Source organism: Phocoena phocoena, chromosome 9 (genome assembly GCF_963924675.1).
Source record: "Phocoena phocoena chromosome 9, mPhoPho1.1, whole genome shotgun sequence".
Lineage (NCBI taxonomy): Eukaryota > Metazoa > Chordata > Mammalia > Artiodactyla > Phocoenidae > Phocoena > Phocoena phocoena.
In genome coordinates, this window is record NC_089227.1 from 30,912,631 (window position 1) to 30,927,901 (window position 15,271).

A 15,271-nucleotide genomic window follows, 5' to 3' on the forward strand; every position below is an offset into this window, starting at 1 on the left:
GGTAGACTGTAGATTCAACTATAGTTGGGTGGTGGATTTAAATCACTGAAAGGATAAACGAAAATGGAACCCTTATTATATAGGGTAAATCATCATGTTGGATTGAGATACTAGAAAAGTCTCAACAAAGCCATAATAAACCCAAAGGTTAAGAGAAAAAAAATTAAAAGGCCTCTTTAGAAATCATCTTTGTTCAGAAAAGCAAGGAAAACAGCACTGGGCTTAAACACATGTATAACCACAATAAGGCAAGTGGGAAAGTTAAAGAAAAACAAAGGAACACACTTAGATTAATAAAGGAAAAGGGGATTTCCTTCCTTAAGGGGAACATATGTATGACAAGCTAGGCCAAACAGCTCTGAAAGGGAAAGGAGATAAACTTTGGTATAACTGTTCTTTAAAAGACGAAATTGAAAACAAAAAAAGTTATTTTTATTGTTATTTATACAAAAGCAATATGGACCAAAGAGATATAATGAAGGAAGAAAGAATTCAGGAGCAGACTAAATCGTTTCTCTCAGAAAGAAGCTTGGTCCTGGAATTTTTTTTATAAGATTTCTTTTAAAGCTAAAGGTAAGAAATCAAACACATAATTAAAGGACTGGCCTCAAAAGCCTGGGACAATTATAGCAGGTGATTACAGTAAGTTCAGATTGATTTGAAAAGGGAAAAGGAAGAGCAGCAATAGAGTATTTCATGCATTGTTAAATAATCTGCAAGGTGATCTGGTGGGAAGACAGGCAAGGTATATGCTCTAGTGCAACGTATATGGGAAGTTTGTAGAGATAAGACTAAGGGACAGTAGTAGGACACCTTAAGGGAAGCCAAATAATTCAGACATAGTCCAGACCTAAGTTAGATGCTGGGCTTCCCCATAATTAAAATTACTTTACTGAGGGTGGTAAGGGTTGGCAGTAATCCTGAACACACAGACCTCTTATTTTCCACCATGGCAAAATCTACAGACTTTGAAAGGCACTAGTAGAAGTAGGTTAGCAAAACATCTGGGCCCAAAAAGAAAAGGAAAAGAGGCATTTGATCTAAACAATGTTAGCTCTACAGGATAGGAAAGTATTCAATTTAAAAACAGGTTAATAACTCAGCTGGGGCTGTCTGGAAGGAAGAGACACAAAGACACAGCCCATTTTGACACAAATAGGTAACAGAAAGGAATGTGTCTGCTACCACCAAGTTTCCAAGGCCTGGAAAACAAAAAATGAAGAAAGGCAAGGTTTTGAGGAGCGCACTGTAAAAGGCCACAGGCCTTAGAGGAATCTGTTAAAGGTCACACTCCAGCTGAGACAAATGGAGGGGAATAGAGGAAAGGCTCTTCCAAGAGATAGGATTAATGTATATAAAGAAACGGAATCACTTTGCTGTACACTTGAAACTAACACAACATTGTAAATTAACTATACTTCAATATATTTTAAATATATACATGTATATATATATAAGGAATTTCACAGGAGGTGAGGCTTCTAATGAGGACACAAAGGTGCAGAACAACCAGGAGGATTACAACTGTAGAGAATTCAAGGCCACAAACTGTGCTCTGCACAACTGCCTGTTACAAATGTGGATCACTCTCCTCCCAAAAGGGAGGGAAGAGTTTGTCACTAGACAAAACTCAATCATTTCTGCCAGGACCACAGGGTTCAAAAAAGAAAGGAAAATTAATCTTTAAACATGCAGGATGGACAAGGGGAAAAAAGAAACTCTAAGAGACTGAGCAGCTGAGAAATCCCCCTGGCAAATACCTAACACTTTGCCCATGAGAAACAATATATCATATGCCAATGAAACATTATTATGCATATGTGAAATTCCTTCCCTATCCAGTAAACATAGTGTCTCTATTGGCCTCTTGATAAGTGATTCCTCCCAGCTGAGTTTAGTCTTACTTAGGGTCTATCAATTACAGAGAGCTGACACAGACTGGCAAGCTGTCAAAACCAAAAGCCAAGATTTTCTTACTTTGAGAACCCTGTTCCTCCAGAAACGAAGTTTCTATCTGTTTTCGGCTGGGAACAATAAGGTGGGTTAGGACTGTATAATAATGTGTCAACATACGCACTATTTACTGTAGAGAGAGTAGATGTGCTTGTATCTTTTCAGGTTTGTAGGGGTGGGGGTGACACTATACTAATCTTAAAAGTCCCAGAGACCCTTTGACATACTGAAAACATGTGACGCAAACTACCTTGAAATTGGAGACGTTCAGCTTTGGAGGTGCTAAACTAACAATCTATTCCAATGGAAGACAGCCTACGCTGAAGCTGCTGAAGAAGTTACCCTGACTTGACCCAAACACTTAAGTGAATGCCTTCTGGCTGAGACTGAGGAGTTTAAGAAACCAGGGAGAGCAGCCTTTTGCCTTTCAATTGCTTTAATTTTAATTTACAGGGAGATTACAGATGTGGGAATTTAATAATGAGGGTTCATAACAGACAAATTTGGGGAATTTTCTGTTGCTAGTATGGAATTAGATGGAGTGCTGTCATTTGGTTCACTGCAGACAATCCGGAGAGCTATGAATGACATCTTGGCTGAGAAAAATTTAAGATGAGAAATGGAAATGACCTTCCAGTCTGGAGTTAACTTAAGAGGTATCAACCCATTCCAGAGCTTTCTGGAGTAAAAATTTAAATAACCTCTTCAACTGTTCTTCAGAGGCTACAAAAAGGAACAGTCATTGATAGAGGCTGCCTTGTCAGCCTTTAAGATAGAACAAAGCACTCCCTGTGCCAGTAAGAAAACAGAATAACTAAAAGACAAAGCAAACCTGGGAATTTGAACTCACAGTACTTTGTCCAGCCAACTTTTGTGAGGGGATTTGGTGCTGGAATTCTACCATTCAGCTCTTGAGATTCTCAACTCAGGGAGTTTATGCAAAGATCAATAGCCAACTGAGACATAATAGAACACCCTATTGACAGATGGGCAACTACCTGGCAATCCCCTATATGCAGTACTTTTCTAGTAAATTAAGTTGGAAGATGAGGCTTTGCTTAAGAGCACCCCTGCAAATCCTCTGTTCTCAACACCGCTTAGACACAGAAAGACACACACAGTTTATTCTCTTTTCAGGGAAAAGCCTCAGATCAGTGGTCTTCAAACCTTTTTCTTTAAGCAGCTGAATCCATTTTCAATCCATTTTTATTCTATCTATACAAATTAAGTGGTTTCACTTAATTTGTATAGATAGAATGGGTTCTAGCCAGAACTAGCCTGGCAACCAAGGCATGGAAGAGGCTCCCCTCACTAATATGCTTAAGGATTCATTTACAAAAATTTTGTTTCTTATCTCAGCAATTAGTCTTTCTGGAGGTGGGTTCTGCTAGCAGTTTAGAGACTTGGGGACCCAAAAGAGGAATCATTTAATCAAGAGGTATAACAACATTTCCACAGAATTGACAGTTAAGACTGTGACCTGGCCATTTTGGCCTCCTCATGCCACTGGGTAAAAAGTTATTACATTTGGGTAGGCACCTGATCCTGGCCACCAAGAAAAAAGTTGTTGCTCTTCCTCCATGGGACAGAAGATGACTGGAACTCGGGGACCCCCTTGGATACCTCCTGGTTGTTGGGAAGTATCTATGGGTCTCGAGTTCCTGCATATCTTCCTGGACATGCCAAGAATGCAAGGCTCTACCACTTTTTACCCAGGCCATCATTTCTCAGGGTTTTGTTGGCAGAAAGCGGCCATAGGATAAACAGCAAGCCTGCCTATCATTTGCTATAAAAGTGGCAGATTCCTTATTGTTTATTCCTTAGCTGCAACACAAACCCTAACATCCATCTGGGTCCCACCATGTCACCCTCATAGTACTTGTGGGGCAAGGGGAACTGATGCATACATGCTGATGCTGGTGATGCTGTGAACAATCAAGTCTGTTCTCTCTGACCTAGGAGTCTCATGTCTTCTGCCAGCATCCATTAAACAGCAACAGGCTAACTAATCGGCTTTTAAGTAGCATAAAATCAAATCCCAGACCCAACACTAGTACTGCCAACTGCAGTGGTAAATGTTAATGTAAGACTAAAGTAACCCTATACAGGCAAGACCAAAGGTTCAAGATACCTAGGAATAAAAGACCTGGTCACCCCATCAGATAAAGAACCTTAAGGGGTTGGCTAAAGACAAAGAATAGGAATAGCCAGTGAAGGAAGAAGTCACAAACACAACAATGAACAAATAATAAACAATGAATGTGGCTTATACTTTAATTTTCATCTTTGCTTTTATATTTACCTAAGTTTTAACTAGTTTCCTTTCCCCTCCACGATCATATAAAGAGTCTATTATTACATATACCCTTATGGTCTTAAAATGCCTATAGAAGGAATGGATATCACCAAGTGATCCTGGAGTTAGATATGGTAAGTGAAAAAATTGGTGATATATATATATATAATTTTTAAAAAAATTATAGGACAGGGCTTCCCCGGTGGTGCAGTGGTTGAGAGTCTGCCTGCCAATGCAGGGGACGCGGGTTCGTGCCCCGGTCCGGGAGGATCCCGCGTGCCACGTAGCGGCTGGGCCCGTGAGCCATGGCCGCTGAGCCTGCGCGTCCAGAGCCTGTGCTCCGCAGCGGGAGAAGCCACAGCAGTGAGAGGCCCGCGTACCGCAAAAAAAAAAGAAAAAGAAAAGAAAAATTATAGGACAGAATAAGAGCATGCATGTTTGCATTGGACAACCTAAGGTATAGGTCAGAGTGGATATTTGTGGATTCTGGCAATCTAGCATCCAATTTCCCCTGCCTCCTAGAACCCCGAACTCTCATTTCTGGAAAAAATGTTCATTATGAACTATCTTGGGGAGAGGGCAATTCTCAGAGCCTGCCTCTCGTTATGGAATCAGATAATTCTTCTATTCACTCCTTAGCAGAGCCCTAATCTGGCAAACAATCTAAGGCCAACCAATTAGATACCTACTTCCAGGATTTTGAATCTTGGGTGAATGACAGAAAGATGGGGCGGTGTGTTGTGGGACGACGGGAAGTCTTTATGGTGGCACCAGCAAGTCGTCAAGACTGTTCCTGCATTGTAACCTTGACTCCAGGGTTTCTGCAGCCTAGCTACCAAAGAATCCCTGGGCTTGTCTGCCAGGACTGCTCATCTTCCAGCCTACGGTGAATGGCATTAAGTTCCCGATACCCTTGCAATAAATTACTTTTACTTAAGACAGAACGGTTTCTGTTGCTGGTAACCAAGAATCCCAGCAGATTCACTGTGATAATAACAATACCAACAATATCTGTGTAACACTGGATAGTTTATCAAGAGTGTTCACATTCTTTCTCTCATTAGTCCCAACATCAGTAAGGTAGGTTCAGTAATGATATGATCATTGTGCACAGAAGAACATAAAAGGCTGAAGAATCGACCTGCTCAACGTCACACAATTAGTAAGACAGAGCAGAATTCAAAACCAGAAATCTGTTTGAATCCAACGTGCATGTTATTTCCACTATAGCACACTGCTTCCTAAAGCAATGAGTGACTAAAGGCAAAATTGCTAAAAGAAGTTTTACAGAAGACACAAAACCATTTTAAAATAATTTTTCACAGTAATAGCTTGGTGTAATATTAAATTGTGATCCAATTTAATTGCAACTCAAAGAGAAGGTCTAAGGCAGAACTCATTTAATCCTGGCACACCATTTTCCAGTAAGCTAACCTGAAATAAGATGGCATATTCTTTTTTTTTTTAAAACATCTTTAAGATGGCCTATTCTTAACAGTGTCTCTCTTAAACGTTAATCAACCACATTTTTTGACAGCTCAACAGAATGTAACTAAATTATATGCTATATTATGTACTAAAAAATTTATCAGTGGTTTTACTAATATGAATCTTTGCAGTAGATGCCAACTGGAGTAGCCATCTGACTTACAATTCCTCCTTCTCAGGAAATGGCCTCAATACATGGGCCTTTCAAGATCATGTTTGTGCTACACGGCCCTATTCTGCTTACGATAATTTATTCACAGGATTAACATTTAACCCAAACTACTGTCTATCAGATCCTCTCTCTCCAAGATCTGAAATTCTGAAAGAGAAACAGACTGCAAGTAGTCAGAGCTGAGGTGCAATTAAGGCAGTGTCCTAGAAAAAGGACAGAGGCTTTTGGGGCTACCCTGGTTCTGGCATCTCCCAAATCTTGACTGTCCCCCTTCTTCTCAGAAGGTAATTTTAATACAATCATGTCTCTCTTAAGATGTGCTTCTGTACTCATTTATTCAACACACATATGGTGTCATGATGATAGTATGCACTAGATACTACAGAGTTTAGCAGAACATTGATACCATCTGGGAAAGCTTGGGCCACAAAGCGGGCAGTTTCCTCTCCATATACTCCCCACTCTGTCCCTGCTTTGTCCTCTAAAATTTGCTTCCCCCCCCCCATTCCATTAAAACCTTACTTGCTAAAACCACCAATTTTCAAATCCACTGGACAATCTCTTTTTTGACCTCCCTAGAGCATTGGACACTCCTGCCTGGCTCTCCTTTGTAACTTAATCTTGGTTTCAATGACATTATTCCCTGCTGTCTTTCTTCCTCCCACACCTTAATCTCCAATGCACTTTTCTGCCTATCCTTTAAAATGTTGATGCTACCCAGATCCTCTGTCCACTCATCCTCTAGGTGTTATCAACCATACATATGATATCAACTATTGTATTAACAAATATTTGAGCACCTATGTAGTAGATGTTGGCAATATAGCTGAATAAGCCAAACACAGTCCCTGCCCTCATGCAGCTTACAGCCTAGTAGCAAAGACATGTAATAAACTAAATAGTGTTTATTGCCTTTATAGAGCTGATAAATGCATGAAAGAAAGGAATAGAGTTCTGTAAGAGTATATGTAATAGAGGGGCTTGACATAATCTAGGACATTCAGGGAAGAAGTGGCTTTTAAAGTAAGAACTGAGGGACTTCACTGGGGGTTAAGACTTTGCCTTCCAATGCAGAGGGTGCGGGTTCAATCCCTGGTCGGGGAAGCTAAGATCCCACATGCCTCGGGGCCAAAAAAAACCCCATAAACATAAAACAGAAGCAGTACTGTAACAAATTCAATAAAGACTTTAAAAATGGTCCACACGAAAAAATCTTAAAAAAGAAAAAAAAGAACAGAGGCATGAGTAGGAAGGGAAGCGACTCATAGAACCTTTATGACAGGGCTCTGAAGGCCAAGTTAAGGATAAATATTCATTATAAGTTCATGATAATTAACCTCAAAAAATACTGCTGTCAATCCCTGGTCAGGGAACTAAGATCCCACAAGCTGTGCGGTGTGGCAAAAAAACAAAAAGACGACGACGACGACTTATATAGTGGGAATTTGCTGGCGGTCCAGTGGTTAGGACTCCTACAGGGGGTATGGGTTTGATCCCTGGTTGGTTGGGTAACTAAGATCCCACACACCACGTGGCGCGGCCAAAACAGCAACGAAACAAAACCACACTGCCAGCCATCATACCATTTCTATTCTTCACAAAAACAACTTTCCTCAACCTCCAGCTTCATCTTCTTCCTCCTTCATTTTAGCAGATGATCTCATCTCCTACTTTACAGAGAAAACAAAAGCCTCTAGATAGGAACTCCTTCATTCTCTTGATTCCAAACACACCCACCTATGTACCTACCACTCCTATGTACTCCTTCCCACTCCTATGGAAGAGGAACCATCCTCCTCCCACAGGAGATTACTCACCTTTACTTTTGGACTTCATCTCAGGAATCATCTATCAATCACCCATTCTGTTTCACATATATTAAACCTCGCCATTTCAAATGAATTCTTCCTACTAGTTTACACATACATCTTCCATTTAAAAAGCCTTTATTTGATTCCCTCACTCTCTTCAGGGCCAAATCTCAAATGAACTGTCTCAATTTTCTCATATCCTACTCACACTAATCTGACTTCCATCATCTCCCCATCAAAACAACTCTCATCACAGTCAATAAGCCCCTCTTTGTGGCTACATCCTCTGAACATTTCTAGCTCTAATCTTACTCTGACTTCTCTTAGGCTTCAAAATTTGTCATCTCCCTTCTGAAACAATTTCTTCTCCGATTCTCAAAACTCTCATTTTCCTCCTACTCTTCTGGCCATTACTTTTTTGTCTTCTTTACAAGCTCATTCCCTACCCAGCCTTTGTCCTAGATTCTTAACTCTCCACAGCTTCAATCAAGTCTATCTTCTATATGCAGATAACTCAAAACTTTATACTTTTAACCCACAACTCTCCAGACCTGTCAACTCATCAGATACCTTAATGTCTCAGGGGCACTGCACACTAAACTATCTAAAACACAAACTATAATCCTTTCCTCAAAGCCTTGATCCATTTCCAGTATCTCCTCTCTCAGAGAACTGTGTCACCATCCATCTAGTTATGCATTTCAGAACCCTGGAGGTCATAAATGACATCTTGTACAGAACCCCTCAGCATCCAATCAACCACCACCATCACAACAACAGCAAAAATAGCCAACATTTATTGAGAGCTTACTCATTATCAGGTTCTGTTTTAAGTTATCTTAATTTGCTTTTCTAATTTAGTCATCACAACCACATATCGTTACCATCACTAAGTCCTGTTGATCTTACCTCCTAAATCTCTTGAATATATCATCTTTTCTTTATTGATACTGCTGTTACTGCTATCACCTTAGTCCAAAGGACCATCTCACTGCGCTACTGTAACAACTTCCTGTTTGGTCTGCCAGCATCTACTCTGAGAGCTAATTCATTCACCATAGAGCAGTCAATCGTCTTTTTCAAAAGAAAAACGGATACACCTATTCCTCCTCTCATACACATATATATTTGAAAGGGTTTTAGAATAAAAGCAAAACCCCCTAACTTGACTTATGAGGCTATACACAGGCAGATCTTTAGCTACTTCTCCAATTTCATCTTGCACCATCCTCCCCTTATATTCTGTGCTCCAGTCACACTGGCCTTTTATCAGTCTCTTGTACATGCCATTTGATGGTAAGTAGGTCTCACACAATGGGTTCTCAACAAGTATTCACCTAAATGGATAAGTTAGAAAGCCAAACTGAAATAGGGGAATAGATAAAACAGTGAGCCAAGAGGCAGTGATTCTACCCACCTTTTGGTTTTAACAAGGGGGAGAGGGATATTATTTACAGGGAAATACTGAGACTAAGTTTGTTTGTTGGTTTAAAAGCTAGAGAGGTTAAAACATGCCTAAATGCTGATGGCTAGAATCCAGCAGAGAAGGAGAAGTTAAAGATGCCTATCAAAGAAAGAATAACCAATGGTGTAACTTTTCTGACTACACTAGTACTGAGAAAGTCAAAGCCCAGGTGAAAGTACTGGCTTTAAATGGCTTTATCCATTGTAGCAGAATTTTTAAAAAGTGCCAAAACAGGTTTATAGATTTGGTGGTGGAAAGTTAAAAGTTAGATAGTTCCAGACTAATCACTTCTATTTATTTGTGACGTCAAAAGAGGGATGATGTACTGAAAGTGAGGATACAGAGTAAGGGCTTGGGTTAGAGGAAACCAGTAAAATAAATAGTAAGTAGAACTGCTCACCAGTAGTACTGCCAGCCCAGCTGAAGTTAGGACTCACCTGGCAGAGGACTGCCCAGTAATGGGATATTCTTCAGCTGTGCTTAGAAGCGTTGCACAAAGAAGGTAAACAGTCATCAATGCTTTTTGCCCAAAGGATGTAAAAAAAGGACTGAGGGCCAAGAAAGCTTAGGACATTGAAAAGAGAGTGAAGAGAGAGATATATCTCCTAAACTGGACAGACAAAAAGAGAAAATAGAAGAGAGTTAAGAATAGGAAGGTCTGGATAATGGGAGTTGTCAATGGGAGTTGTTATGAAAATTAAATGAGACAATCATATAAAACACTTTGGAGAATGGCTGGTACAGAATAAGTGCTCGAGAAGTGTTTCTGTTATTGAGGATTTAATGCAGAGGGTTTAGATTATTCACAAGAGACCCTAAAGATTAATGACATGTAGTAATTGACAGTCTTGGAGAGGTGAGTATACAGAAGCTGAGTCATTTTAGTTAGTAAGTGAGCCCAGGTGACTGCCCAGCATCCAATCCTCAAATCAGCTTTGTGGTTCTCTCACTTAACTCTCAATGGGGCTTTAACATAAGCTTTCAAATTCTAATTATGTTTTAATTCATTTAACCTGAGGAAACTGTGAACTGCAGTGGTACTCAGAAAGTTCTCAAAACATCTCTCAATTGTTAAGGGTATTCTGGACTTCATTAACACAAAAGCAACAGCACTGGGTACCTGCAAGAGTGACTGTGACCCTGCCCTGCTTTTTAAAGCCCCTTTCTAGTGTAACAGATAATAACATTAATCTAAAAAAAAGTTGGAAAAATGAATGAAAAGGTGCTCAACCAAATTAAATAAGATGCCACTATACGTCCACTAGAATGGCTAATGTTATAAAGGCTGACAATACCAAGTGTTAGCAAAGATGTAGAGCAAAAGCCTCTCTCATACAGAGCTGGCCAAAGTATGAACTGGCACAACTTTGGAAACTGTACCACAGGATCTATTAAAGCTGAATGTAGCCTAACCTATGACTCAACAGCTCCACGCTTGGGTATTTCCCAACAAAAATGCAGAAATGCATACATGTACACATCAAAAGTCATGTACAAAATGTACAAAAATATTCAAAGTAGTACTACTTTTAATAGTACATGATAGAATGGATAAATTGTGGTGTATTCATACAATGGGATATTACATACAACGAAGATGGACTAGAACACCACACAACAATATAGATAAATCTCACAAACAAAATGCTAGCTTTAGTGTCCATAAGTTTGTTCTCTACATCTGTGTCTCTATTTCTGCCCTGCAAACCGGTTCATCTGTACCATTTTTCTAGGTTCCACATATGTGCGTTAATATACGATATTTGTTTTTCTCTTTCTGATTTACTTCACTCTATGACAGTTTCTAGACTTGGACATCAAGGCGGGAAAGTGGCGGGGGTGGTGGTGGTGTTGGGATGAACTGGGAGATTGGGATTGACATCTATACAGTAATATGTATAAAATGGATGACTAATAAGAACCTGCTGTATAAAAAAATAAAATTATTCAAAAATAAATGCTAGCTTTAAGAAAGCAAGACACGCAAGTATATACTGTATGATTCCATGTATACAAATTCAAAAACAGGACAAAAAAATCTATGGTAGTAGAAATTAGAATAGTGACTACCTCTGAGGGGGTAGCAACTGAGAAGGGCATTAGGTGGAGACTTTCTGGCGTACTAGCCAAGCTCTTTCACTTGGAGCGGGTGCGTTCGTTTTGCAATAATTCTTTGCGCTGCACATTTATGACTTGGATCCTTTCGTGAATCCTATACTTCACTGTAAAGTTTACTTAAAAACAAAAGGCTGGAAATGACTGAAGGGATAATGGAGGAAAAGGCTCCACGGGAAGCTGAGGCTGCGGGCCCAGCAGAACCCCCTTTCACCACTACGTATAGACTGGCTGCAATGCTACAGAGGCATAAAACGACCTATATCTTTTTCTAATATCACAAAACTAATTAATGATAGAGCAGGAATTGGGATTCAGGAATTCTAATTTCACAGTGTTCTTAAATTTGTATCGGGATGTTTCTGGGGGCCCTTGTCATCCAGGCACTCATTATCCTGATCCCCAAAGTAATGAGATCATAAGGGAAAGCAAAAATAGTAATAACACAAAAGTATTCACCATAGAAGAACATTTTTAAAACTGGTCCTCACTCAAACATTCCTCCTCTGGCTCAGACCAGCTTCTATTTCTGCCACTTCCCATCAACTGCCCTTGTCAGTCATTCTTGGTGCGCCTCTTCAGTGTTATGTTAAACAGAACAATACATGAATAATGTAAATCAACTGCAAAGTGAAGCTGCCCATCTTACAAAAGATGCAGGATTCCAAGAATTTGGTAAAAGTGTTACTGGAGAACGGTCTGAATAACAAGCAAAGCCAATGACAAAAGGAGAAACTGGCAGATTAAGGCCAGTTAACCACTGTCGAAGAAATTCCTGATGTCTCACCCAGCATCCATTTTCCCCTTCCTACTCAGTAACAGAAACCTGGTATTTCAGTAACTTTATTTCTGTTTTAACAGTAAATAAGTAGATGCTAATATTGTTTAAAGCTAAGTCTAAGAAATGGATATGAATCAATTTTTAAACCCCAAAAGCTAAACATACAGTCTCAGACAATCCCCTCCTCCTCAACATCTGATGCTGCAACCCAGTTGCACCCCATCTACGCAGGAAATGAGGCAATGCTTTACAATGCTATAGTCTGTGTATGAAAACACATATTTGGGGGAGTGGGAGGGTTGTTGGAAACAAATGTGGGCACTGGTGAACTGCGATGCAATTACCTTTCAGAGGCAGGCACTAGTTAAATGCACCGGCAATGCAAAGTCAGTGGTGTCCTAAATGTAAGAAAGGTTCACAGAAAAGGAACATGAAGGTATATATGGAAATAGATACATGAAAGTTACGTAAAATATTGAATTCAGGCATTCACAGCTACTTCAACCCAAAGACCAGGCAAGACATAAAGGCACTCCCACAAATATCTACTGCATTCATGCACAATGTCAGGAGCTGATGAACAAAGACAAGACCCCAGCAGAGTCTGCCTAAAGAAACCAAAGTTAACATCTTCATAAAACTCTTAAATTCCTCTACTGTTGTCCATAGACCCATCAGAACTGAAACAGGAGGAAAGGGGGCAGGGCACAACCTTTAAAAGAATGACACAGCCATAGAACATGACAAAAACTGGTTAGAACCAACTAGGTCCAAAATGGTGGAAAGATCTGACTTCCAGTGCACCTTCGTCCTCATTACACGCTCACTGCGATGTATTAGCATATGCTAAATGACACACCCATCACTGCCCTGACTGCTCTGAGGTTAACCATAAAAGGCCAAAAAATGGGTGGTGGCCCAGTTCCTGGAAATCTCCGCCTCTTCCCCCCAAAATAGTTGGAATAATCCTCCCACTCATTAGTCTATGAAATTACGCAGCCCACAAAAACGAACCACCCCACATCTTGGGGCCTCTTGCCTTCTGAGATGGCCCGCACCCGTCTGTGAAGTGTGTTTCTCCCAAGGCCATTCTCGCCTTTTGAGACAGACTGCATTCTGTCTGTGGAATGTGTATCTCTATAAATAAATCCACTTCTTACCTATCACCTTGTTTTTCACTGAATTTCTTCTGCCATGAGACATAAACTACCTGAGCTTTGGGAACTCCCTGGCGGCCCAGTGGTTAGGGCTCTGCGCTTTCACTGCCGAGGGCGCAGGTTCAATCCCTGGTCGGGGAACTAAGATCCCACAAGCCACACTGCGCAGCCAAAAAAAAAAAAACCCCAAACAAAAAAAGCACCTGAGCTTCATTAAAGTCCTGAGACCAGGTGTGTGATCTCAATTAAAAGACGGTGGGTTCGAGTCCCTGCCTGTAGGTTCCAGTCCCAATCTGGGTTGTGTGGTTCCAGCACCACCCGATGAGCAAACTAGGTTTTGCAGTTACTTATACTCATGTCCTGCTTTTGTCATGAAAAACACGGTCACAAAACAAACATTCCCACAAATCTTCCTGGATGTATGTTTCTAGAAATAAAGCTTCCAGGACGAGAAAATAACCAAGTGACTTTTCTACGCCTACTGGTATAAGATGCTATGGAATTTAAAAACAAATAGATTCTCTAGTCTACATACTCTGGCGTTAAAACCCATTCTTTTCAGAACCCACCTTTCGCCGACGTGCTGAAGACTTTCACTAATACGCCACACATCAAAGAACAAAGAACTCCTCTTAACAGAGGCGCACGGTGCCCTTAAAAGGCGGCACGGTATTTATCCACGACTATTTCTGCTCTAAATTAACACGTACAGGAGGATTTGTCTTCTACTAGCTCCACCCTGGTAACACAGAAGGGGGGCGGGGATCCTTATTTTAGAGGAGCTGATGTCAGGCGAGCAATGCTTCTCCCTTCTTTGGGGGGCTTCGGTTTGGGCTATGCCAGTGGGGTTCTTCGCCCGAGATCTCACGACACCTTAAAACGGCTGGCCAATGGAGGGCTCCTCGCCTCACAAAGAGATAACTAGGGCACAGCTGTTATACAACCGATACCCGACGCCGAATGCCGGCCCACGGGGCCCCATAGGAGTCAGGAGCCACAGCATCGACGGACGACGAGGCACTTTTGCTCGAGAACTGTTTAACGCGACCCTCCACCGACAGCGGCTTCGCTGGCGTGCGAAAATGCAAGGAAGGGCGAGGACAGAGGAAGAAGAGGGTCGCGATCCCCAGGGCGCGGGTTTCAGCCGCGGCTGACAGGGGCCCGAGTCCCAGACCACCTCCCCGACGCCGTCGGTCACTCCCACAGAGGCGGTACCTGTTTCCGCATGTTATTCATGACGCCCATGAAGCCCGCCAACAGTTTAGCTTCCTCTCGAGCAGCAAGTTTCTTCTCGGTCTTCTTCTTGCTGCTCTTCTCCACCCCGGAGGCTGCCATCCTCCGTCAACGCGGTTCACGCCCGGGGCTCGCCGGGCCGGGCGAGGGGTTGCACGCTCCCGGCACGCTGGGGCTTCTCTTTACCAAACACCGAGGCCGGGACCACGGCTGCAGCGCCCTACTCCCGAACAGCGCGGCGCGGCCACTGCGGTAGGACAAGGCCCGGCAGCCACCCGCAGAAGCACGCGGGGAGACGATGCCTGCAACTCGCCTGCGTCTCCTGCTGAAGCAGAGCCCGGAGGAGGAGTCTGCGCACTTCGCTCAAGGGGGCGGGGGCGCTATGAAGGGAGCAGGGGGCGAAGCCTACGCGTCACAGCGGCGCGCCGTTCCGAGCGGCGCTAGGCGAGGGCGCCCTCTTGCGCTTGGCGCCCTGCGTCCTTCCCGCACAGACTGAGTTTTCATTTCAAGGTGGTTCGAGGATGCACGTGCCGTTCCCTTTGCCCAAGACAGATTTTACACAATTGGATTACGTGGCGAGATTATCTTTTTTGGATAATTGGGTGGCAGAACACATTAAAGGGTCTCCCATTAATGTAAGCTCCGTAGGAGCAGGGTTGGTGTTTTCTTAACTGCTGTATCAGAGACTGGCATATTGCAGGCGCTCAATAAATATTTATGAAATGAGGAAAGACTATCACATACTGAAAGTTAAAGGTTTATTGCATGGAGTACAAGATTTATTTGCTTGGGATTCATAA

At 41.9% G+C, this 15,271-nt stretch overlaps 1 protein-coding gene across 1 annotated transcript in view; it reads right to left on the minus strand.

The window, feature by feature from the left end:
- KLHL7 (kelch like family member 7) overlaps positions 1 to 14,573 on the minus strand; it is a 62,244-nt gene extending 47,671 nt beyond the window's left edge. Inside the window, exon 1 of the mRNA XM_065883690.1 lies at positions 14,454 to 14,573. Coding sequence (XP_065739762.1) covers positions 14,454 to 14,573 — 120 coding nt within the window. The remainder of the gene's footprint in view (positions 1 to 14,453) is intronic.
- Positions 14,574 to 15,271: the final 698 nt, after the last annotated feature.